Source organism: Anastrepha ludens, chromosome 6 (genome assembly GCF_028408465.1).
Source record: "Anastrepha ludens isolate Willacy chromosome 6, idAnaLude1.1, whole genome shotgun sequence".
NCBI lineage: Eukaryota > Metazoa > Arthropoda > Insecta > Diptera > Tephritidae > Anastrepha > Anastrepha ludens.
This window is the reverse complement of record NC_071502.1, coordinates 84,570,751-84,598,018: the sequence shown is the minus strand read 5'-3', so window position 1 is coordinate 84,598,018 and position 27,268 is coordinate 84,570,751. Positions and strand designations below refer to the sequence as shown.

General features: G+C 36.1%; 1 protein-coding gene across 1 annotated transcript; it reads right to left on the bottom strand.

The window, feature by feature from the left end:
* Positions 1–1,305: 1,305 nt before the first annotated feature.
* Positions 1,306–27,228, bottom strand: LOC128867150 (uncharacterized). The gene is made up of 4 exons (XM_054108244.1): positions 26,814–27,228; positions 7,293–7,387; positions 6,991–7,162; positions 1,306–1,376 (listed from the first exon to the last, which is right to left on the bottom strand). The coding sequence occupies exons 1-4, from the start codon at positions 27,226–27,228 to the stop codon at positions 1,306–1,308; spliced, it is 753 nt and encodes a 250-aa protein (XP_053964219.1).
* Between the last annotated feature and the right edge of the window lie 40 nt (positions 27,229–27,268).

The window sequence follows — 27,268 nt, the reverse complement described above, 5'->3', positions numbered from 1 at the left end:
CATACAACTTTTGGCCTTACGCTGGTGTTGGCGTCACTTCACACAGCTGACTATGAATACTACATTTGTATAATATAATACGAAGACTTTCATATAGCCAAAGTTGAAGATACTGAACGCCAAAGCAGAGCATAAAGATGGAGAACTCTCATCTTTTCGGGTGCGTCAGAAGTAAACAAATAAAATTGTTCCAAACATTTTGAGCCCTAGTTAAATTTTAATACTCGGCATTGCACTTTCTAACGAGAATATTGAAATGGTTACTGGTATACCCCACAAAATTATAAGTTAATATAGTTATTTTTGATAACTTTTTAAGAAAAGCGAATGAAAGATGTCCTCACAAACTCAGCCGCAGAATCGCCTGACAATTGTGGCCGACTCTCAATGCTAAAAGCACAGCATCCCTGCTAAGCCGAAATATGATACACCTAGCTTTAGTACACTGATTTCTGCTATAACGGAGTACTGTCTAATAGGCAAACACTCCCAGAGGCTTCGCGCGCGCATATTAGTTTTTGCATGCGCTGTTTAAATTAAGAAGAGGAAGACACGACTTCGCACTGTTTATCTTCTGTGCCGACCAAACGCCTTCTGTCAGTCATTTGTGAATATAAAATTTCACCAATGTTTCGAAGGGTTTTCCAGTTTTGCTATATTCTTCAGTCGGAGCAAGCATTTCTTCCTAGATGTAATGACTCCACAAGCTGGGAAATTAAAAATATTTCTCACGTGTCTGAATATTTCAATGAATTTGCATTACTATTTTTATTTTGCATATTTTCAGCTTCAGTGTCGAATGACTGGACGGTCTATAGAGTTTATCTTCCCGCAAAACACCAAAAAAGCGCGTGGTTTTATGAAAATTGCATTTCTGAGAATCATCGAAATGGAATAACTCAAATAACTGTGCATCCCATTTTGGCTGAGTGCTTAGGCCGTCGCAAATTTAATTCAAGATTTGAGCCTTATTTTTGTCAAAAAATCGCTGACAGTCAATGCCTTCCTTCTTCCACAGCACTAACACTTTTTTTGACACTTCACAACCGAAATGCCCCACCAGCTAAGTATTCAATTCTCCCCAGACTTTATCTTTAATTGAGTTTTCAATTTTCGGCCCATAATTAACCACTTCATTCAGAATGTGATCGTATTGCTCCATTTTGACGCATCCAATAATAACGAGAAATTGGCAATGCCGCCTATAGGTAAATATTGGCTACCACAATAGTAATTCCTTTCAATTGACCAAAAAGCGAAAACTTTTCCATATTACTAAATAATTTAATATTTGTCACAAAATATTCACAGTTTTCTAATTGTGAAAATTTCTGATTTTCGTGGAATAGAGGGTGTACTTTTTGGCATGCTGAAGTCTGTCAAAAGTATGAAAGTGAATTATTAATTTAAGTTTAATTTACTGTACATTCATAAACATGTGTGTATGTATGGATTTCGCACTCATATGGATGAGCACACGCACCTGTTTATTTATTGTCTTTTCTTTGTAGTTTTCTCCATTAATGTCAGATGAATTGAAATATAAAAGATCATCAAAGACTGCCAAAATATGACATTAATCAAATGCAGTTGGAAACTGTTATGGAAAATAGCGCATTTGAAGAAATAATCGATGCAAATAATTCTAATAGAAGTTAGCTTTTAATTTTATTAATATAGATATATTAGGGGTATTCCCGGATGGTTTTATTGACGCTTTTATTGAAATTTGTTATGCAATGCTGCATATTTTTTAAATACAGAATATTAAAAGAAAAGGAAAAGATTGGATGGTCGAAGAAAAAAATTTCTTTTGATGCTCTAGACCTTTTACGTGGTCAGCTCTTGTAAGCATTGTTCGTTACGGAATACAGTTTCAAATAAATAAATTCGGAAAATATTAAAAATTAATTTTCCTCTCCGTTTGTTGTAAAAATGGGCATTTGTTAGATGTGCCTCATCTATGTTATCAAGACAACCGTGAAATTTTTCGTTGAATTTTCAATCAGTTTTAAGTTTAAGCGTGTATGTTTTCATTAAGAGACCTAGGAAACGCTGACATTTTTGCCACCGAAATACCATTTCTGCATACCTATAGCTTGGACTTGAAATGGAAAATTTCTAATAAGCAATATATTTATTTTTTCTATAATGGCTTTTGATGCGCTCTCTTAGCGCCACTTTTATGCAAAAGAATTTTCCAGCTCCTAGGTCTTCACCATCAATTAATCATGCGGGGTTATTTACTTACCCTTAAAAAGTGTTTTTCAATGGATATTCGTTACTCATCTAACATAAATATGGTATATTTTCATATAAATACATACAAATGTATGTATATACATGACTGATTAATGGTTGCGACACTTTTATTTTTATTTATTTTTTATTCTTATTCACTTAATTTGAAATAATGTAGATGTCAAAAAGAATTTAGGACCGAAGCGCTGAACAAATCGCTTTGTCTTGTTTTGAGAATTTTGTTTTAAGAAAGCTAATTTGACATTCATGGCCAAGTTACTGAATTATATTTCACGGGCAAATAAATTGACGTGGCAGGAATTCTTCCGGAAAATAATGTGAAAATGGTTGAGAAATGTGAGGAGGCCCACCCTATATGGGTATATATGGGTAAAAAGTCAACTACGAGCTAAAAATTCAGACTGTTCCGAAATTTTTTTATTACTTAACAATAAGTTTTAAATGTGTATATGTTATAAATATGAGAGTAATTTATTTTTGTTTCTAACTCTGGGCTAAAATTTATGCCTGCAAAACAAAATTTTATTTTACCAGGACTTTTGGCTAATAATATAAATCTTTTTTTGCATAACATCAAATTGTTGTTGTAATTTCGAATTTTACTAACAAACACGTAGAAAGAGCGAATTGAGTTCAAAGTCTTAGCTTAAGGGGGGAAGCTGGTCTAGAATTTTGAAAAAATCGAAACATTTTTTTAGGGTCTTAGAAATAATATACCAAATGAGGGATGCCAGCAAAAATGTCTAAATGCCTAAATTTTTCATTCGACGGCAGTGCCTCGCAGGTATGCCCCGAACGCTACTTACAACTTTAAACGCGTTTTTCTCATATTCAAATATGCTTCACGTATGCAAAACGCAGTTATACTGGAAGAAAGCCGCTCACAAATAGTCGTTTCTGGCATCATATGCAATTTCGTAAAAATTAAATATTAAATACTGATAGGCTGATTTAAAGGCACTACATGACCTGACAACTGCTGAGGTACAGACAACTCAAAATAGCAAACTAAGAAGGGCAGCTTCTCCAGCACTTTCAAATTTTCTACAGGGCGCGCCATCTTTTATGTCGGTATGTAAACCCTGAATAACTTTGTCATTTACCAACCGATCGATTTCAACACATGTACATGTAAAAATTTTGTATCAAATTAGAAGACGAAAATATAGATAAAAGAAAATATTTGTCACAAGATAGTCACTGGGTCTTTTTATTGGTGAAAAGTTGAATTGAATTGAAAAACTGATTGAACAAAAGAGATGAACTTCCTTTCTGAGCATACTTTCTCAAATTGTAGCTGAAATTTTGTTTTGTTTTCTAAATAAAATTGTTACCTGTACGGTTATTTGATTTCTCCGTTTGTAAAAAGTTCACACAAGTACGACTTGGCAAAAGATAAAATAATCCTTAAGCTGTTGCACTGAGATTGGGTGGAAGATATTGCTCAAAAATTGAAAAAGTAAGTCTCTGTAGGCTTATATCACAGTATAGTTCTAACATTTGCTTCTCTTCGACTATTGAAAATACAGATGAGAATGTTGTCGATTACAATGCATCTTTAATCCAGATTCATTTTGTTTCATTACATTATTCATTTATTTATTTATTTAAGTCTATGATTACAAAAACCATACGGACTAGATACGTGTATTTATTTAAAAGTAATTCTTACATGCAAGAATAAAAGGCGCCTATTATGAATATTGGAAATAGTGAAGTTTGTGAAAAACATTGAAGGCAATCTGTTCAAGAGCTTCGTGACAATCAACAGAATCAAAGACTGAGAGGCAATGACATTGATGACCTGTGTGTCAAAGTGAACGATTACCTCACCAGCCTTTCTATCTTTTTCACTGCAAGGAATCTCCAACTTTCTCACATTAAATCCACTGCGACCCTCTTTACCACCTGGTCAAAGGTCTAAAGGTCAAAGTTGATGACACACCAATACCGACAGTAAATACCCCCAAAGTTTTGAGTGTCACCTTGCAACTGAAATCCAGAACCGCAATAACGCCCTCAAATCGCTTGCCGGCAGTACTTCGGGCAAAGATAAAGGTTTGGATTAGGTTGTGGATTAAGTTTCAGACATGTCAAAATACTGCAATTAGAACCGACGGGATGCCTCCTGATGTCCCCTCTATAACACCTACACAATGAGGCATCAGTGCTTCCCGTCAGGGCGCACAATAAAATGCTCAGCAAACAGATTCTACTTGGGTACTACCGAAGGTTTCGCCCTTGTAGACACTTGCTACAACCCGAGCCACCTCTCATGCACGTCAGGAGGCATCACCTCAACTATTCTGATGAGCTCCAGAACAAAACGAACCTACAACTACTGGAGCGGACAGTACTTACACTAAATGATATTAATCGTGAGGCACTTACCACTTTCCTGAACTCCCGATCTCTGAATGCCGTCATCGAAGTCCAACCACTACTTTTTGTAGATGAAGAGCTACAGCTACTCCAAGAGTCCCGCGTAATTTTGGCACAAGTACGTTCTGGATACTATAGCAGACTTAACTTCACCTATCCAGAGTCGACCCCGACATACCCGACATAAGTCCAGCATGTGAAGACACTGCGCACGATACTGATCACCTTTTCACATGCTTCATCAAACCCACTCATCTAACACCCCTCTACCTGTGGACCCAACCTATCGAAACGGCACATTTTCTGGGCCTACCGTTAGATGAGTTAGACGAAAACTGATGAAAATTTCATTGTACCCTTTAAATTTTATTTGAATGACTGGCCAAAATTGGATTCTAAGCCAATGGTGCATATTCGGGCTAGGGAAGTATATACAATTTTTCTAGTATAGACCAGAAAACTTTTTAACTTTAGGCAGAGCAATATTTGATAAAGTATAAGAGGAAGGAATAACATTCAGAGTTTTTGGAAAGGTGGCATGAAAACATTTCTTTATATTAAATGAAAGCTTATTTTGAACAAAAGCGAACAGGTTGTTTAAATCTTTCTGTACTAAAGCAGCATTCAATTGGCAAGTTACTTTAGCAAACAGTTTCAGATCATCAGCATAGAGTATGAACTTACAGTGGTTAACACAGCCTCCAATGTCATTAATGAAAAGGCAAAATAAAATTCAATGCAATTTACTTATAAAAATTCACATCTAATGTCAAAAAGTGTTGGATTAATATGAATTGCAAAGGTTCGTGAAAGAAGCCATTAAAAGCAGGCAAACATTCAGTAAGTATTTCCATGCTCCTGTTGTTGTTGTTGTAACAGCAGAAACATTCTCCATATATACATATATGGGGAAAGCTGCTGAAATGACTGTCCTTGGCCGGATATAAGTCCGGGTCGTTCCGGTAACGTAAAACCGACTGTCGTGGGAGTCCCATGCTCCTCTTCTATTTTTGTTATCACCGATAGCAACTTCTGTTGAGAATATACAATTTTTTGCAATGCATTGCTGGTGATGGAGCAGCAATAAAACATTGTAGTTGTTGTAGGGGCTAGGCATCTTCGATCCGTCAATTCTTCTCTCATTCTTGTTGTTGTCCCACTCATGACATGGGAGCGATCTGTGCGTGCCTCAAAGCGTCGCACCAGACCCCGACTCATTGGAAGAGCAACAAAACAAATATTTTCTGATATCTTCAGTTATGAAATTCGAATAATTTTTTAATTTTAGCGACCTTGAAAGTCATTTATTAGCGGTTTATAACTGGTGTGGAATTTTAAGTTAAGGTGTTTAAATATTCAAACCGGTTCGGCGTTAATTCAAAAAGCGTCTGTTAATGTTCACGTATTTTTTTAGCTAATATTTCGCGGTAACCTTCCTTTTCGGCCTGCTCGAATTCCTAAACTCTCCTGGTATCACCCATCGAGAACCTTAAACGTTGGAACAAGTATTTTAATCCGCATGCACTGAGTATGCAGCAAAGTGAACTCAAAGACATTTTCATACTTGTTCAACTACACTTTGAAAAAGAAAAAAAATTTTTTTGAGAAAATTAAAATCTCAAAATCTTGTTCAAGCACATTTGTGCATTAAAAGCTTTGAAATCAAAATGAATAGTCACTCAATAACTATAATAGAAATTTACGGCATTTTCGGAATATGAACCAATCAAGTTTTAAATTGAATTTCAAATAGAAACGAACAAAAATGGCAAAACAAAAAAAAAACATTTTGGTAGGCACCCACAATAAAGTGCGGTTGGTGTACGAGTCGTTGCCCATCTCATAAATGTCGACAAACTATATATAGGTCGAGTCGAAAGTGATAAAAATTCATCTATATGGTATTTTTAGTTTAAGATTTTTTTAATATTTTTTTTTTGTTAGTTTTTAAATAATTTTCGCGTGTGCGTCAAAATCGTCAACGAGTGGCAGCTAAAATATTTTCCACTAAAAATTATAGTTTTTATTTTTATTTTATTGCGAAAATTCCTACTTAACAGACAACGAACAATGCGCTTATAGCAGTAAACATATGTACGCATATACCAGAGTGTAAACTTATTTATTTTATGCAAATACATATATGTATATGTAGCATACATATTCACTTTTGATGTACATAAATATGTATATGTGGAGCCGCGCATGGAATATAATGAACCCTTCTCTCAAGGCGCTTAACACAAAGAGCCCCACAGGTAATAAATTGCAAAGAAAACTCATATCCTATTTATAGGTGTACTCGTAATTTTATTCTTTGGTATGTGAGTAGGTGTGCACACTTACCGATTGTCGTATAGATTGTGCCACAAAAGAACATGGAATTCATAAAAGTCCAAGGATGTTTCGCTTTTTCCAGTTCCTCAAAAGTCTTGTCGTTGTTTATAAATGACTGAATTGCTTCTTTATGAGCTCTCATCACATTAACCAGATTTCCCTCTAATAGCAGGCGGTCATACTAGTTTTTCACGAAATATATATTTGTAAAAAAGTTAAAAACTACATTTTGGTATTAAGCGCTTAAAGCAAATTCGTAAATTTGATTTCTTCTTTAAATTGTAGACAACTTAATTTAATTGCATACTCACTTGCATATGTGGATCCTGAGCTAAACCGGACACTGCTTTCAGGAACTCCCGCCGCTGATAGCTTAAATCAACCTGAACTCTGCTGGCATGAGTGCCTGCAAGGAGGAAAGTAAATATTTTTACTCATGGTAGTAATAATAATTTTAGGTTCGCGGTCAAGCTCAATAGACAACATCAGAAGTCGCTATGAACTTTAGAGCAATCATAACATTTGGATACAAATTTATGCATACAGGGTGTTACTTAAGAGACATAGAGCCATGAAATGAAATAAAACACAAGTTTATAGTATTTTATTTATTTATTTTTTATTGCTTAGCTCTACATCTAAATATAATAATTTTATACAATAATTATTTTACAATACAACATTTTAGTACACCCTCGCTAGGTCCAAGCGGAACTTTTTCTATGCTTATTCCGTCAAAGGAGGAGTGGGTGAGGTGCAATATTTGGAGGCAAGTCATGGCAAACATGTTTACGGATGGTGTGAAGTTGGACGGAAGAGTTGTTGGGAAAATATTATGCGAGAAGCTCCCCAGTAAGCTCAAATTTAGGATTCCGGACCACTGTAGTGTTTTCCAGGCGGAAGTAGCCACAATTACAGCAGTGGATTGATTGCTTACTTCTGTTATCACTGTGAAGGATGTAAATATCTACTCTGACAACCAAGCGGCAATTAGGGCCTTGGGCTCGTTGTTTGTGCGTTCGAAGTTTGTCGGGGAACGCTTGACTTCTCCCTCGATTACATCAGAATACTTCAGCATCAGGCTCATTTGGTTTCCCGGTCCCAGCGGCATAGAGAAAAACTAATGGGCTGATGAGCGGGCTATACAGGGTACCCTGGAGATGGGTTCGTTGCAAAATGAGAGGATTGAAATTCCCTTGGAAACCTGTGGTCTGCTCTTGGAACGATGGACCTCACTTCAACTCAGCGAGCGCTAGGCTAATACGCAAACGTGCAAGTCGCGAGCTTCATTAATGGGCAAATCGGGGGTGGGTAGATTGGGAGTGCTCGAGGGAGCCACTAAGGCTAACAAAGCCGCAGCTCTCGAATTTGGTATGTATCCTTACCGAGCATGGTCCATGCGGTCTCAAGTACTTTCAGCAGAAACTGTCTGAAGGACGAGTTGGAATGATCTCAGCTCCTTCTTCTCGGCTGCCTTACTCTCATCGGGCAAAGATTTTGATATCTGGGCTATACCTTTTCCGCTACACCTGCGAATATTGCGGGTGTAAATATCACACTCCTGGTGAAATTCATCAGTAGCTTAAAGCGGTTAATACGAACCACCTCCGTTGGCCGTCACCCCCTAATCAAATGCCCCTTCTTCCTATCTGGTTTCACCTGTCTGGTTTCTTCACTTCTCCTTTATCCTCCCTCTTCCTGTAAGGCATCACAACGGACAAATTTTGAATATTTGTCCGAGTAGGCCCCTCGCAAGGGTACCCATTTATCCTATCCTATCCTATGAATGCCCTTATTTTTAATATTTGGTGTGAGGCTGTTTACGTAAGCTGATTTGACAGCTTGTGTAAACCTCTTTAAGTTCTTACGTGTCTTAAGTTAAGTTGACGTCTAGAGTAATTACACTTTAAGCTTGAGTGTGCTTCTGGTTCGGTGGCAACTGCTTCCACTTCCTTTTCTTATACATATGCACTTTATTCTCAAGAGAGATGTCAAATTTAAGAATTTATATTCAATGGCCAGAAGAAGCTCTGTTACTTGGATATGTTAAGCGCTAATACATAGAGCTCCTTTATATTCTGTTGTTTTTTACATGTACATGTACGTAAACCCATTTTCGTTAAGAGTCGTTATATATATGTATGTATGCATATATGTATAAGTATTTGTAACTGAAAGCTACGGAAGTTGGAAGCACATTGGTATGTCAACAAGCAACGCAACTAAGGAAGTGCTAAATTCGATACGTACTGAACTTTATATACCCACGCACATTTTTTTGAACCATTAAACGGACAGACGGACATTTAGTCTTTACATATATGTAAAAAGTGGGCGAAGTAGTTATATGAACTCAATAATATTGTGTGCATATCACCGCCCATGTTTTAAAAATTTTGCTTTCGTCCTATCTCTGTTTTTGGACTTTTGGGATTTTTATTGAATGTGAGCAATTATATTTTATTTATTGCAGAAATATTACGGTTTTATTTTTTATTTTTTGAAAACTACTTTTATATGGAAGGTTATTAACTGATTTCGCCCATTCCAGGTACCAGCTTACTTTGAAAAAAGAGGAATATGTTTCATTGAAATATATTAATATATATTAATTTTCGATCGAGTAACCGTGCTCGGGGCAGACACCGTCGAACGGGCAGGCAATTATATGATAGGTAAATCAGCTTATACTCATCATTCTGAGCATTTCAATATATGTATGTCTATATATTTATCATCGTCCCCTTTTGCTGTTATATACAGCCGTAATGTGAACAAAATTATAATACCCTTCTGTACACGTGCGCGCTGGTATAAAAAAGGCGCCATAATATTTTATAAAAACAATGAAGTGAACACTCTGGCATGAAGCCTAAAAGCTAAGTGGCAAAAATTAATTTATTTATAACTAATAAGTCAGAGGTCATGGCTAATGAAGTGAAGCAAAAATGTTACGCAGAAATAATATTTTTTAGATGCAAAGTGTACTTATACATATATCTATATGAAAGCAAATTTATATGTATGTACTTATATATTCAACAGATAAACGTACCTATGTATGCTTTGTAAAATTTATAGTTTGAATAGAAGTAGAGGGTAGAGAATAGCGACAACCGAATATTCCTCGTAAGGGCAATATTCCTTAAGCACGAAAAAGCTTAAACTTTCAGCTCAAACATTTTTTCGCTAGCATTGGAAAGTGAATAAATCTGTAATTAATCAGCGGGTAGAATTAGGGAGAAATTTAATGGGGCTGCTCAGAGTTTTCCAGCAAAAACATCTTCGACGAATGTTAAAATAACTATGACTTTATCGAAAGAACCAGAATATTCAGTCTCTGAAGTGTTTCTCAATGGCAGGCTGTAGGTGGCGCAAAATTAATCATCCATTTTCATTTTATCCTACATTTTTTTACTAAATAAAAAACGATTGTGAGTGATGAAACCCGTGATTTGTATATTGCTGCTGTCCAGTTCACAGAGGTCAAATGTTATTGACATACGATGTCATTTACAAAAGTCATAAATTTTCCAATCGGGTGATTAATTTTGCGTCACTTTGTATAACGACATAACTTACATTATCATCATGAAATTATTGCAATTACGATAGGAGAACTACTAAATCCTCCGCCGTTAATCCTAGACATGACATATGACGATAATACTTATAAGTTTTTCTATTATCTACGAAGGAGGTCAAAAAGTGATTAAATGTGAAAAAGGCTGAAGAGAGAAAGAATTTAGATTTCTATTATGTTTACTAAATATAAAATTATAAACTGCAAAATATTGTCGGATAAAGATGACGATTGTGAAAATATCAGCGATGCGAAAATTGAGTTTTGTGGCGTGAGAAAATTCAACAACCAACAAAAAAAAAGCAGTATAGACTTCATCTCTGTACATGGCTTCTTCTCGAGAAAAAACGCGATTTTTAAATGATTTTTTAAAATAACTACTGTTGAAGAATACTTGGATCTAGGGGTCCTGTTTGACTCAGGTTTTACTTAATAATAATAATAATTAATTAGCGCGCACACTTTTGTTAGGTGTTTGGCCGAGCTCCTCCTCCTATTTGTGGTGTGCGTCTTGATGTTGTTCCACAAATGAAGGGATCTACAGTTTCAAGCCGACTCCGAATGGCAGATATTTTTATAAGGAGCTTTTTCATGGCAGAAATACACTCGGAGGTTTGCTATTGCCTGCCGAGGGGCGACCGCTATTAGAAAAATGTTTTTATTAATTTTGCTTTCACCGAGATTCGAACCAACGACCTCTCTGTGAATTCCGAATGGTAATCACGCACCAACCCATTCGGCTACGGCGGGTTTTACTTTAGCTAACCGTATAAATTGTGTTATTTCGAAGGTTTCTAGTTTTTTTGAAATGTCTTGCAAGAGGTTTTAATGATCCTTTTGCAGGTTCTTTTTTAAGAGCTTGAGAACTTACACTGATATTAACAAACGGAAATATTGTTGGAATGCATTTTTTATATTTATTATAATCTAGTAGATAATTTCATGGCATTAATTTTTTGTCATATGTCAGCCGCGGCTACGAGTTACATGGTCCATTCGATCAGTCTAATAAATCGCTTGTTAAGCGCCCTGTATGGCAAGTTGGAACTAAATGTCGTACAAGTTTAGCTGATTAATTTTTGGAAACCAAAATTCTGTGAGTATGGCTCGATAACGCTTGCCATTTATCATAATGGTGGCTCCTTCCTCATTTCGATAGAAATAAGGACCGCTGATGTCGTCAGTGCTCTATGAACTTCACGAACAGTTTTATTTATTTTTTCAAAGTAAATTTCCACAATTTGGAAGCGTTCTTCTGGTGTTAAGCAATTCATGATGATTTGCCAAACCTTACTGAAAAGAAATACCAACACAGTATGCCATTCTCAGCTGTCAAACCTAGTTATCGATATCGTTAGTTCTCAGGCAGCTAAAAACAGCCGATACTGGAAAATCGATGTTTTATTCTATAGTCTGTTCACACAGTGTTATCTGGAATCCAATTTATGCTTTACACTCTGACAGAATTGAGCGAGTACAACAACTTCGAGTTCGCCCTTCAACCGCTTCATTTCGTTGATCAGTCAAATCAGAAATCTCTTGGAAGCAGGTGAAATATTCAATTTTTATGTTTAATTTCAATGTTATTAGTGGCTTAATTGACTGTCGATCATTACTTGAGCAGATTCGTTCCAAAGTACCAAACAACATTACTTTTCCATTACCCCTTTCTTGTTGTAGCAGTTAAATGTAATTTTTTTTATTTTACCCCCTTTATTTGAGCAGTTAATGAAATTAATAAAATCTACAGAAAACTAGGTATTGACTTTACCATGCCAAAATCTCTTTTTGCTGTTAGGTTGACTTCCTATTATTCATGGAAAAACTTTTGTACTTAGGCAGTAAGAAGCTAACTTTAAGAACTTTTTGTAACTTCAGTCTGTAAGATTTTTGTAATGACAGACTTAATAAAGAAATTAAATGAAACGTAAAATCATTCAAATAAGCTGCGAATAATATTTTAGTGAAGCTCCTCAATCCTTTCTGCATAACTCCAGTCCTCAATAACAGAAAGTCTCACAGAAACAAGCAGGCTTGTGCCAAATGACTTTCGAAAATATAAATTTTTGAGTATATAAGTGACATGATGTGGTATCCTGCTGAAGTCAATGAGATTCCACGTAAATATTTGTAATTTCAAGTGTTGATAATTAGGATGCTGAAACACAAAATGTATTGCCTGCAGCATTTTAGAAAAATGGGTCAATGATATCACCATTTCCACCACCCAGAGGACAAAAGACCTCGTCGCAAACTTTTTTGGGGCAATACAGCAAGCACTGTGTAAGTAAGTAAGTGCTCAATTTCGTACGGTGGAGATATATTTATATATGTATGTGGCAGAAGTGAAAAAACGGTCAGTCATCAGCAAAACCGATGTGAGTCGAACGTTAAACGTTTTCTGAACATACATACAATTGTGTTCAAAATAATAAGAGCGACCTCGACATAAAGCAAAAAGTTGTTTTTATTGAAAAAAAACTAGAACTGTGGAAAAACTTTTTACCACAAACTTTTAATTTCATACGGTTTCTCCATATACAGTGTCAGAAAAAAGGAACCGCGATTATTAATGAAGTATAAAAGATATATATTAAAAATTTTTTGTACAAAACTACAAGTCGCAATTACTTAATGAGCCGTGTAGTCTTCATCGTTGTCGAGTATAGCCTGGCATCTTCTCGGCATGCTTTGAACCAGCTTTTCTGCGTAGCTCGTCGACAAACAGGACTAGATTTTGCGAACTTGATGCACGAGTTGCTTTAAATCATGGACTGGCCTTCCGGCAAGATGCGTTTTTATAGTTCCCCGCACATTTTAAATGGGGTTGGCGTCACTCCATTTTCTTGTTTTGTTGTTTCTCAATGTGGTTTCCTGATAGCAGTAGTTTTGATGATATGGGACGGTAGGATTTGTTCGCCTTCTTCAGTCGTCGTTCGATGGTGTTGATACTCACATATATTCTCTTTTTAGCAAGAACTGATCGTACTTGGCGTAGTCACAAAGAAGGATCGCCATTAAAAAGTTGGACAAAGTCATCAATACCACCGATCCCTCAACACAACAAACTTTTTTGATTTTCTAATCACTTTTGCAGCTGCGGCGAAGACAATTTCGGCCCATTTGAATGCGTGCATAAAAATATCGCCTCTAAACGCTTCGCGTACTTCTCATTCATTTTCGTTTGGTTGCGTTTACGGGAAAATTTCGAACAACACTAACCTGAGTTAGCACTGGCGTCGTAGCTCTTGAGTGGGACTATCACGCAGCAAAAAGTAGAAAGAAATATATCTTGGAGTTACAAGAAAAAACCAATTCTTTTCTTTTGACACAGACTGTATTTAAACTTTTTTATTAAAATTAAGAAAAATAAGACAAAAAAATATTTGAATAAAAAAACTCATTAAATTAAATAATATTTACGAAATTGTTATTCATTATTTGCGTTAATTTTCCTAATATTTAGTTAATATCAACGATTTTTTATTACTGCTGCGAATCTGCGTGACATGGAATCGATGCGATCACGGCACCTTTTCAGTGGAATTCACTTCCATGATGCCTGCGCTGTTTGCCATAGATCTGTGGAGTTTGATGGTCTACGATCGGCACTCTTTTTTATGTCCGTCTGGTGATTTTCTATAGAGTTGAAGTCAGGCGACCCAGCCAGCCATAGCATAACCTCAACTCCTTTGACCCGGAACCGCTTCTTGGCAAATTTATTTGTGTGTTTTGGGTCGTTATTTGCTGCAACAACCATTTAGTTGGCATCTTTTTCTAAAATTCCCACATACACCTCCTGATCCATTGTTTCTTTGAATAAGTGGATTAGTCCAACGCCCTTATAAGAAAAACTTCCACATTTCATCATTCCATGTTTGACAGTCTTGTCCTTGTATTGGGGATTATATTGTATTTAACGGACGACGGACATACTGCCTAGACTCCATTTTTCGTTTGCCCAATTTGCTTGTTCTTTGATAAAGTTTAAACTTGTCGCAACCTGCTTTTTTGCCAACAAAGGAACTTTTCGTGTACTTCACGCATTACTTTGTGCTCCGACAAGCGTCTACAAACTGGTACGTCAGTTTCATTTTGATCTAAGTGCTTCTGCAGATGACGCTGTGGGTTCTTTTTTAGAGCCTTTACTTTTTTTCGAGGAATTTTAGTAATTTGACGCTCTTCTTCGCTGCGGTGTTTTCCTCGAAATCAAAAACAAAGCTAATTGTTTAAATTTTACTCATTCTTATCTAATTTATTGTTTTATGTTTACTTTACAGTTTTCTTCACATAATGTTAAAAAATAAATATTTTATAATAATTTGTAATCTCACTCCTATTTTTTTGAACAGCACAGAAGCAAATCTGACACAGAAGCGAATGTGTAAAATTACTTTTGTAGCAAATACCTCAAGGTTATGCTTTGAATATTACTTGAACTCCCCAAGTACCGCCAGAAAAATGTATTGTGTAAGTGATCTTACACCTTAAAAAATGATGATTGAATAAAGTTGGAATGGGCGTTCTTATTATATGAAACACAGCTGTAGTTTCGCATATTTGAACATTCGTTGTATTTTTTTAAATTCTTATAATTTAAAATATATTAAATTTATTATCGATTCTCATAAAATATCACGTGAAAAACCAGCTCACGTCCCACCCTTTATATGAATAAACTGTATTCTGTTTAAGCAGCATGACACCCCCTACATATGTGGCTCTTAATAAATAAACAAAAAACACTTTCATTTATTTTAAACCCTATTAGTCAAAACTCTTACAATTGATACACACATAAATAAAACATCTGAAACTAGTGCGTGCCTGGCCTTTTGTTTTTTTCCTCATGCATTGAAATTATTTATTGATTTTATTGCTTTAGTGTACTTGTTTAATTTCTTTCTCCCACAGAGTTGTTTACAAAATGAAATGAGGAAAAATCAACTAGTGCGCCATGACGTATGAGTAACCGTAAAAAGTAAGGCATCAATGAACAATCGATGCGGCTGGATCTTCTGTTCACACTGCGCAATGAATGTGATTTCTACATCAATCATTTGTATACACATTTGTACATGTGTACGCAAACATATATGAGACATGCGCGCCTTATTCGTGCCAGGCGTGAATTGAAGCACGCGTTCGTTCATTGGGGCGGAAAAGTTTATATTTGTTTGCCTTTGATTTGAGTTTTCGTCTTGTTTTAATTTTGCCACAGGTCAATTCCCGATCCTTTGTTTGTCTAGTATTTTCTGCTGATTTGTGCTTCTTTCATATTTGCTCCTTTTCTGTATATTTACTGTTTCCAATGACTTACAAGCGGATGTTTGGTGCTATTGAACATAAAATGTATATATACAGGTGTGCACTCGTATATGAATTGAATGGAGTTTAGTTAAAGTAGCATAGAATTCTCTTCAAATGACAGAATTTGCTATGTGCAAGGCGTGGACGTTAGATTACCTGCAATGGTTTTAATATTTCCACAATGACTGCATCATCTAAGTGGTCGTCTGCTTTAGTTAATGCTGGATAAAAACAGGCAACAAATCATAACAATTGGTTGAAACTCATTTCGCCACATACTGCGGATTGGTTGACAATTTTCATTTCACGCTGCTCGCTGGCAAGTAAACATTGAACGGGGAAAGAAAATAATTGACATGTTTGGTATTTATTTGTTTCTTCAATAAATATTTTTGCTTACTCTTTCTACTTTTCCGCTCATGTGTACACTTCGAAATTTCAAAAGGAATGACAAAAATCATCAACTTTGTCGCGCACAGACAACCGATTGCAGGAAAAACATAACTGTTTGTCACCTTTCAATCCGTTGCAAACAACGCCACACACACCTCGATTTGTTGAAATTTCAACTGATTCTTAAGATTTATTGATTGTTTCTGTGGTCCGCATAAGTAACTGTTTTTTTCAGTACCTTCTATTTTTTATGTACGGATCGTAGAAAAGGCGCACGCTTCTGTTCTTGGTCATATAGGGTGTGCTCTTCAACTTTTTTCCGATAAGGAGGGCGAACGACGCAATATGTTTTATTTTTCGCTTGCCATTTGTAAACTTCATTAGTATACATTTCATCATGGAACGCTACACACTTGAGCAATGATTGCAAATCGTGCAAATTTTTTATGAAAATAATCGTTCTGTTGCTGCTACTTTAAGAGCATTACGGCCATTTTACGGTCCATTTAACAAGCCGGCCCGTTTTGGGGTTATGTGAAGTCATTGGTCTACAGTAACAAGCCGGGGACGATTTGTGAGCTTAGAGCCAATATTGAACGCGAAATTGCTGGAATTTCGGCCGATTTATGCAAAAGAGTGGTCGAAAATTGGGTTCAACGATTGGACTTCGTAAAACGTGCACGCGGTGGTCATGCAAAAGAAATCGAATTTCATACTTAAATGTATATGTTCAAACTCGATAATAAAAAAAAATTTGTTAAAAAAGTCAAACCGTTTGTGTTTTATTCAAAAAAGTTCAAAAGTTGAAGCGCTCTTACTGAAAAACCCTATATTTTCTACGACCTTTTGCAATGCGCAACGCCTGACTGTCAATATAAAAGTTCACCTGTATATCAAATAGACGAGCTGTTTGTTAGTATTAGTACTGGTGCTTTTATGACAGAGGAATATCTCCATGTTGAATGATCTAAATATATTGGACGTTGTGGTGAATTCTTCGAAAAATCAGGCTTAGGTACATAAAGAAGTAAAATGAAAATATTAAAAAATAAAATTTTTTATATTTATTTATTTAAACATTTTTTTTTAGTTTTAAATGGATATATTCTGTTCTTTTTAAACTTGTTAACGATTTTTTTTTTTAGTTTTTTAGGACAAAATATACTTTTTAAAACAAATTTTTGGGGGAAAAATTACATGGGATGTTTGTAGCTGCATGAGAACTATCAATATCGATAACTATGGTTTGACAGCATAGAATGGCAAAATTTGTTGACAAGGTCTGGTAAGTCATCATGAATCGCTTAACGCTAGAATAGCGCTTCCAAATCGTGGAAATTTACTTTGAAAAAAAAAAAAAAAAAATCTGTTCTCTAAGTTCATAGAGCGAAATGTTGAAGAAGACGCCCAAATGTCTAATCGTCGTCATCGCCACTACGTGGAAAACTTTACCCTATAAAATACAGCTCGTACGAGAATTGAAGCCATTGCGTTACAGTTTAGCTAATTGGGCTCATTTAGATGTATTATTCAGATTTATTGGAAAAAGTTGTGAAAAATTGTGCTGATCGAATGGACATGTAACTCGTAGCCACGGCGGACATATGTCGGATGTCATTTAAAAAAGAAATTATCTACCAGATAATGAAAAAATGCATTCCAATAATACTTCTGTCTTGTTTTATCATTTTAAGTTCTCAAGATCTCAAAAACCACACTTTATTTAATTGTTCAAAAAGTTATTGGTTTTTTTTTTTCATTTTTAAAAATGCTGAATGGGACTCTCGTCACATGTGCGCAGCTAGTTTGGGTTGCTGCCGTACACCGTTGTTATGGACACGGGATCAGGGGTTAACGATGGCGTAGTTACTAGCTCGAAGTCGAGGACTTATAGAGTTATCTTCATCCACATATTCCGTTGAACGAATGAGCTAAGATGCACCGTAAAGTTTCTCCGATATTCTTCGGAGCTGCGAATTGTAAAGCATCCACTGATTCGTTGGGGCTTTGCGAATTAGCGAAATTCGACTTCCTCATAAGCGGTTCTTCAATTCGCCATTATAGCTTGAGTTATATTATGTTTTTCCTAAAAGCGCGATTGCCAACGTTTGCCTCATCATACTCAATATCTGGTCATTATCCGATTTCGAAAATTAAAAAAAAATGTTAATATAAAAAATTGTCCTTACTCCACATGCGGGTATGTATTACATGCATGTGTGTTTGCATGTTTAAAGCGTAGAAAAAAATTATACTTAACAATTAGCAAACGGTGTAGAAACAATGCATCTGTTCCTCTTTAGAGTTGTGACCAATATTAGACCGTTAACCGGCTCTCAGCGAATTTGAAAGAATCAGCTGATTGGCTGGGGGTCATGACAGCGGTTTGTTTATGAACAAACTGAGATTGTGTTGGTGACACAGTCTTCACTCATGTTGCTTCGTTGGCGTCTGAACAACGACTGATTGGACGAGTGTGTGAATATGTGTGAAATGAGTTGGCAGAATTCGGCTGCCGAATACCCTGTGACTTGGCAGCCGAAATTACTCCCTGAATTTCGTTTTTTGAAATGTTGAGTGAAGAAAGCGGCGAACACAGTATACGGGTAAGGCGAATTGAGTACCATAGGTGGAACCTTCCCAAAACAGTTACTTTAAATTTCGCGATTTTGAAAAGTCTGACGTCAGTTCCCTTTCCAATATAAAACAAACGAACAAAACAAACAAAAGGAAGAGAAATCATATGTTCGTGCAAATTGTGATTTGATAGATTCAAACTAAACACACTAATGAAAACGAAGTGCCGCGTGTTAAAATATGAAAGCATAAATTAATATAAAGCTTAAAAATGTACTGCTTTTGCGTGTTTATCCGAACACGCCATAGCAAGAGAGTGTGTGTATGTGCGTATATCTTCTTGTGTTTGGTAGTGTCTATTGCTTTTGCCTACTCTTCCTCTTTAGAAACAAGTAATACCCATTCCGCCGCGGCCGCCGTACCCGAATGGGTTGGTGCGGGATTACCATTCAGAATTCACAGAGAGGTCGTTGGTTCGAATTTCGGTGAAAGCAAAATTAATAAAAACATTTTTCTAATAGCGGTCGCCCCTCGGCAGGCAATGGCAAACCTCCGAGTGTATTTCTGCCATGAAAAAGCTCCTCATAAAAATATCTGCCGTTCGGAGTCGGCTTGAAACTGTAGGTCCCTCCATTTGTGGAACAACATCAAGACGCACACCACAAATAGGAGGAGGAGCTCGGCCAAACACCTAACAGAAGTGTACGCGCCAATTATTTTTTTTTTTTTTAATACCCATTCCTTTTTATTGAAAATACTCTTAAGATGTTCGAAAAAAAGGTGCTTTGAAGCATTCCATAAGGATGAATAAGTCTCAATACGAGCTGGCAAAATGAAATTAATAAATTAATGAACAAATAGATTTTGGTAAATTGATTCTGGAGAGTATAGCCATTATTTCCACAACTTTTGTTTCTATATTTTCGCAGTTATATTCTAATAAGTCACAATCGAGCGATGCTCTCAAAAACTCAAAGTAAACATAGTCCAGGCCAGTGAACAAATTCCGCTGGGCTTATGTAGCAGAGCCATTGAAAATTGAACGTCTCTGGTCCGTGACACCCTGTAAGGTTGAAATGCACATTTGAACGATCTATAGTAATACTTCGCACATAACATGCGAGAAAAAACCTTCGTTAGTACATCAAACACAACTTGTTTTATTCCATTTCAACGAGAAGTGGCCCTTATTGGGAAACCCTATTAATGTATACATTTACTTAACCAAACAAAATACAAATACATTTCACGTGTTTTCTTTTAAAAATCGTACCTTAAATCATATGAAATGTTCAGTATGATTTGGGGTTGCATTCAGGCGCAAATTTTCAATGAATAAAAATTCAATTAGTCGTGAACGGAATTTCCTGAATTTTAAGTAATAAAAACATATGCACATACATACTTGCATACATATGTATAATATTTAAAATTCATGTTTGCTTAAATTGTGAAAACTCAAATGGAGTGAAGCGCATATGAAGTAAAAAAAAAAAACAAATAAATGATTTTATTGTTTTATTGTAGCTATGGCATCATAAAATAGTAGCCAGCTGTTGCAAATCCCTCGGCATGATGGCGGAGCGGTTCTCTTTTCACCTGGTGTGGATGCTGTGTCACACCACGTAACAGGAAGGCAGACGAGCTTGCAGGAAAAAGTACTTTAAAACAATTTTCTCAGACCAGTGAGATCTGAGGCTAGGTATGCATGCCGTGAGAAATCGAAACAGCGGGTAAAATGTTGCAAGGACAATTTTGTTACTCACGCAAAATTTCGTGTTTTAAATCCAACCGACAAGTAGTACAAAGCACAAAGTAGAATAAAAACAAACAAAATTTCAAGTAAATGAAAATACACACACACGCCCAAATACGCAGCGAACGACTTATACAGCAGATACCAGTAGTTGCAAATAACTAATGAAACGAATAAAAATTCGATTTATACAGCAACAACTTAAGACAAACAAGCAACAAATCCCAATAAACGAAAACATAAAAAATGCAAAAAAAGGTAATTTCTCGCACAAAAAGCAATAACACCACAAAAAGAAATAACATCACAAGCAAAGCCCTGCTAGGAGGTGCACCCGAAGGGAGGTCTAATTGACTGCTTGCAAACTCACTCGCAGTCGCCAAACTGTCTGGGGCATCTTTAAATCGCCAAACGAGTAAGCTATTGCTAAGTGATGCTAAATAGAATGGGAGTGGCGAATGACTGGAAGAAATCTGTTGATAAACAAAGGGAGTAAAAACATAATGAAAGAAAAAATGCTTTTTTTTTTTTAAGTATCATATTATTTGTTTACAAAAACTGATCAAAAGAAGAATGAGGCTAAAGGTTTAAAAGTTCCCTGAGCTTCACCACGGTAGGCAGACGGAGGACGGAGATGCATAAAACTTCGATAGGTGTAAGCTCTCGCTTTAAGGAATTTGAACGTTTCACTTCTTTCCCTGTGGTATTTTGCTTCATATCATCCATATGTTACTACTAAAATTGCTGGACAGTCGTGTCTGTACTTTGAAAATATTATCAAAGAAATAATAAAACTATTTTTAAAAACTTTCTTTGCTGTTTGTATCCTTGAACCTGTTTATATTCATTTATAGTCAGATAAATTTACTGCCCCATTTTTCTTTGAAAATCTGCTGAAAATTCCAAGTTTCGGTCAAAGTTGAATGCAGCACAGATATGATAAACAGTTTTTTGTGGTCGAAAATTGAAGACATGGTTGCTTTGGTTTCCTTAAGATAGCGCACTATGTTACACATCTCATGCCCTAATCGATAGTTTGTGCTTCAGCTGTGTCGGCGATACCAATTGGCCGTCTCAGCGATCTCAGTTGGCCGCCTCGGAGCTGCAGTTAGACGCCGTTAGACTTGTTCTTTGTAGAATTTTGTGAAAGTCTGATGTTATACAAGCAATTCATTAACGATTTAAGATTTAAGACCAAGGCTTGCAATGGCTTAGATGAATGATGGATGAAGAAACGAGCTTAAAACTATGGTGCATAAAACTTTTCCTGATCAGCTGTGAGCTGTCGTTCAGATCTGGTATTGCTAACGAAAATATTAGAAGATTGTGAGAGCATTAAATTAAAGTTAAAGTTATATAGGGTTGTTCAATAGGTGCGCATCAACTTCTTTCCGATAGGGAAGGCGAACGACGGAATATTTTTTATTTTTCGCTTGTCATTTGTAAACTTCATTAGTATACATTTCATCATGGAACGCTACACACTTGAGCAACGATTGCAAATCGTGCAAATTTTTTATGAAAATAATCGTTCTGTTGCTGCTACTTTAAGAGCATTACGGCCATTTTACGGTCCATTTAACAAGCCGTCCCGTTTTGGGGTTATGTGAAGTCTTTGGTCTATCGTAACAAGCCGGCGACGATTTGTGAGCTCAGAGCCAATATTGAACGCGAAATTGCGGGAATTTCGGCCGATTTATGCAAAAGAGTGGTCGAAAATTGGGTTCAACGATTGGACTTCGTAAAACGTGCACGCGGTGGTCATGCAAAAGAAATCGAATTTCACACTTAAATGTATATGTTCAAACTCGATAATAAAAAAAAAAATTAGTTAAAAAAGTCAAACCGTTTGTGTTTTATTCAAAAAAGTTCAAAAGTTGAAGCGCTCTTACTGAAAAACCCTATATAATATTACTTTTGTAGACTTTTTGGAAAACTTTGCGAATCATAACAAGACCGAAGAGTCGTATCAATTGGAAAGGTAAAAAATTTACAAGGTGGCGCAAAATTAATCACCCTATTACAAGATTTATGATTGTTAATTTGTAATATAATATTTGTAATTTATTTTGCACATGGCGTCATATGCCAATCATATTTGATACTAGTGAGCCAGGTAGCTGGATTTGAAGTAGACAAACAGACAAGCAATGGAGCGCGCAAAGGTTGAAATAGAGATGACGGAGATGGATGATAGAAACAGTACACAAAATCAATTTAGTGTTTAGTAATTTAGTAAAATAGTTATTTAGTAGAAAATTTATTCAAAAACATCCAATCTTGATTTACTTTTTGCGCCACCTTGTATGATATTTATATTAATTAGGAAAGAATAGGCACTTTATTTTAGCTCAACATTTTTTATTCAGAGTTCATTCACTTTATTACTAAAAATTCACTCAGTCAGCATATAAGTACATACTTTCAATACTGTTTAAAGAATAATTTGCATATTCGTGAAATATATTGTAATATTTGGGTTTACTGCAGTAAACGCCGAAAAAGTATTCATTGCTGGAAATAATTTAATTAAATTAATGTTTTATTACTCTCGTCTTAAAAAAATTTGTTTGCCTGTTAGTGAAAAATGGCTTTATTTAAAATTCAAATTAAAAACCTACTCCCTTTTACTGAGCGTAGCCGGTGGAACATTGAATTCGATCATTTTATTAATACCAGTTTGGCGTCGTGAGTTTAAAAAAACAAAATGCGAAGCCTTCTATTTTGGCATTAGCGCCACATTGAGTTTTTTATAAGTCTGAGTATAATCTCAACAGCCGGTTATTTTAATTTATGATATATCGACATATATAAAATTAAGATTTTACATTATTATTATTATTACGGCGGCCACCGGAGCCGAATGGCTTGGTGCGTGACTACCATTCCGGAGTGCATAGGTTCGAGTCCCAATGCATGAATACCAAATAATAGAAACTGTTTTTTCCAAAAGCGATCGCTCCTCAGCAGGCAATGGCAAACCTCCGAATGTATTTCTGCCACGAAAAAGCTCCTCGTAAAATCCATCTGCCCCTCGAGAGCGACATAAAACCGTAGGTCTTGCCATTTGTGGAGCAACATTAAGACGCACACCACAAATAGGAGGTCGGCCAAACATTTAACAGAAATGTACGCGCAAAAAAGGTATTTATTCATTTTTTTTATTTTGTGAGTTAGGCTGGCTTACAGTACAATAACAAATTAAATTATTGCTTATATTTTTTTGTTTTATTTATGCGCCTATATTTTGACAGCAATATTGTTGGAATAATTTTTTTTTGTTTTCATTATAATTTTTTATTCATTATAAACTATTAATTGCGTGGCATTTATTTTTTGAATATGATATCCGGTATGTGCCTGCCACGACTACGAGTTACGTTGGTCTATTCAATGAGCACAATTTTTCACAACAATTTTTCCAATAAATTTGAATAATAAATCTAAATGAGCCCAATTAACAAAAATGCGACACAAACGATGGGCATTTTGCTTGCGTCAAGGTTTTTCATTTGGGCGTCTTCTTCAACATTTTGCTCTATGAAATTCGCGAACAGATATTTCGATTTTGTTTAAAGTAAATTTCCACAATTTGGGAGCATTGCTCAGGCGTTAAACGCGTCACGATGACTTGAAAAACCTCACTGAATAGAAATGTAAACACAGTTGGTCATTCACAGTTGTCAAACCCTAGTTATTGATATCGATAGTTCTCATGTAGCTAAAAACAAAAACCCGATGTATATAAAATTAAAAGCTTCATACACTGGCCGAGCGTTCTAGTTTACAGCATTCTAGCTTTCTGGCCTAAACAGTAAGTCCCTAACCACTGCCGTACTTGAGATGCGGAGGCGCTCTAACTGAGCCTCGGGTATATTCTATCATAGTTCGGGCGTTTCTTAAAGCTGTTTCTCCGGTTGTTCGCGTTAGATATGAGAATAGTTGGCAAGACAATAGTACGCCAAAAATACGGCAGGCAGTAGAGTGCTATCGCAAACTACGTGGAAAGTACCATGGAAGCGAAAAAGCAAACGCTAGATATATATGGGCAGGTCTGCAATGGCGGTCTCTAAAGCAAGATAATAGTGGAGTCCATAAGGGCATCATGCCTGTAGGAACTCTTTCCCAAAGTAATGCGAAAATGCATCCAGGCTATGTATGAGTTCGGGAAGAGCTGGTTTTTTAGTGGTAATACCACATACAGCGACGCAGGCAGCGACGAAAGTCATAGATCTGAATAGATTTTTTCCTTCACAATGCGCCAAAAAAAGTTATTAATATTATTCACAGAGAAAAAACATGAAGCGTTCTTTTATAGTTACAAAACCCTTCTGAAATTTTTTAATAATTTTTTTTTTGGTTCCACTTTTGTTAAATTTTATTGTTGGTAAGCCAGCTTTGAGTTCACGAAATAAAAAACTATTTTCCGTACTTCTTTAATCTGTCAAGAATCTAAGGATTTAGGTATCGCTATACATATACGGAATAGCTCAAATTTTACGTACCCTTATACCCTCAAATTGCTGTTTGCTGTATTCGTTCGCTCTAAGTTGGAATATACCGCCTTTATTTGGAGGCCATACCATAATTTTTAAAGGGCAGAATCGAACGTGCACAAAAGGGGTTTCTGGAATTTATACTAGGATTAGTAAAATTTAAAGGTCCTTTCCCGTCTTCCACATCACGTTTGCTATTGATCAACTCAAAGTCTTTCGAAAGTAGAAGATCGATTCTTTCTCTCTCGTTTGCTTTCAATACTCTTTTTTTTTTTTTGTCGGATGAGGTGATTAAAAATGCTTAATGCATCATCAAAGCTGCCGTTGCAGCAATGGTATGTCCATTATGGAAAAAAACCCCCTCTCTTTCGGAACCGTCGCCCACTCTGGAACCGCTTTTGCATTACTTCAGAGTGACGTTCCATCTTCCTATGTGCCTACGTCCAGGTCCCGCTTTTTTATATTCGGAGAATTCTTCTTAATGTTATTAATGGTGGCATGGATTGCCCATTTCTGCTTCAAAGAATTAACTTTCTTTCACCTCTCAGAATTCTTCGTAACGCTCTTCCTTTTTCTTTAAATATGTTCAAAGCAACTTATGCTCGAAATGCTCCTATTGAACGTCTCTTCGATATTTAGCTTGTTAGAATTCTCAGTTCCTAACAAAGAATTTTCTGCACTATTAATGTCTAACTTTAAGTTTAGTTAGATCTAAGTTTCTTATTGAATTATGAATATACAGGGTCCGCCATATAACTTTACGGAATTAAAAATGCTATAAAAAAGAAACTACTCAATATTTTTCCAAACTGTTTTTTATTTTGAAGTACAATCCTTCCGGTTAATGATGGAACACAACTTCATTCATAGGGCTGCCTCGGCTAGCCATACCAAGGTCTTTACGCAAAATCCGTCTCAATGATGTCTCCTAAATGTCCAATTGTTGAGAGCGACGGTGAATTGATGTTCCTGGTGATTCACGAACACTCTCGGCCACAGCAGCAATATTTTCGGGCGTGCGCACGGTTTTTGGTCGGTCACGCGTTGGGTTATCAATAAGCAACCCAGTTTCTCTTACTTTTTTCGCAAAGTATCGCACATACGCTTCATTCGGTGTTTTTCTTCTTCCCATTGCCGTACGTAATTTTCGTACACATTCTGCAACATTACCATGATTTTCAAAGTAATGTCGCAATATTTCCCAGCGTTCGTTCAGCGGAAGAATAAAACTAGTTTTCTGTCAAATCAGATGACAGCTAAGTGTTACCATTCTTCATATAATACCTAGTTCAAATCCGTAACGATAGATGGCAAGCCCTATATTTTCATTATTGTTTAGTTTTAGTAGTCAGTCTGAAATTATGTTTTTTTGACTCCTTGAAAACAAATAACTAAATATTTGGAGGCCATAAAACAGTTTAAATTACTACAATATATAAAATATTTTGTCCTTAGCGCCATTCAGTGGCAACTTCAATTTGTAATAAAAACCTTTTCATCCCAAAGTTTTTGTAAATTGAAAACAAAACAAAAAAAAAATTAATTAAAAAAAATATTTTAGCATATCGAAATATTTACCAAGCCAATAGCTCCAGTTTATAGGCCAGTTAAAATTCGTTTCACATACAAGCATATCTATTTAAGAACGCCCATTTCGAGAATAACTAGAAAGTAAAACTGCATAATAATCATGCCCCTCTTACTCTATATCGCTTACCTTCAATGGAAACAAACAGCAGCGCACCTCCAGCACTATAAAGCACCATAACGATGAACAGGAAAATATGTGTAAACCATTTGCGGGACCATTTGCTCACTTTTTCGTACAAACCAAAGGTGAACTTTTCGCCGAAACTCATACCCGCCTTGGTGAAGTCAACGAAATCTGAGAAGCCTCTGGCGAAATCGGATGCCGAGAAAAAGGGCCATTGTTCGCTCTCTTTTGTCTGTGCGGTTAACGGGAGCCCAGTTTGTGGATGTGCAGCCAATGTGTGCCCTGTTAGAGGTGGATGCAACTGACTGGACCCCGGTCCAGAAACACCCGACAGGTTTAAACGCGGTGGACGGAGTGCCACACGAGGCGATGGCCTGATTGGCGGTATTTGTATTCTTACTGATGGTGTACTGGACATTTTTACATTTAAATTTTTTGTTTTAGAGTAGTTTTAAATT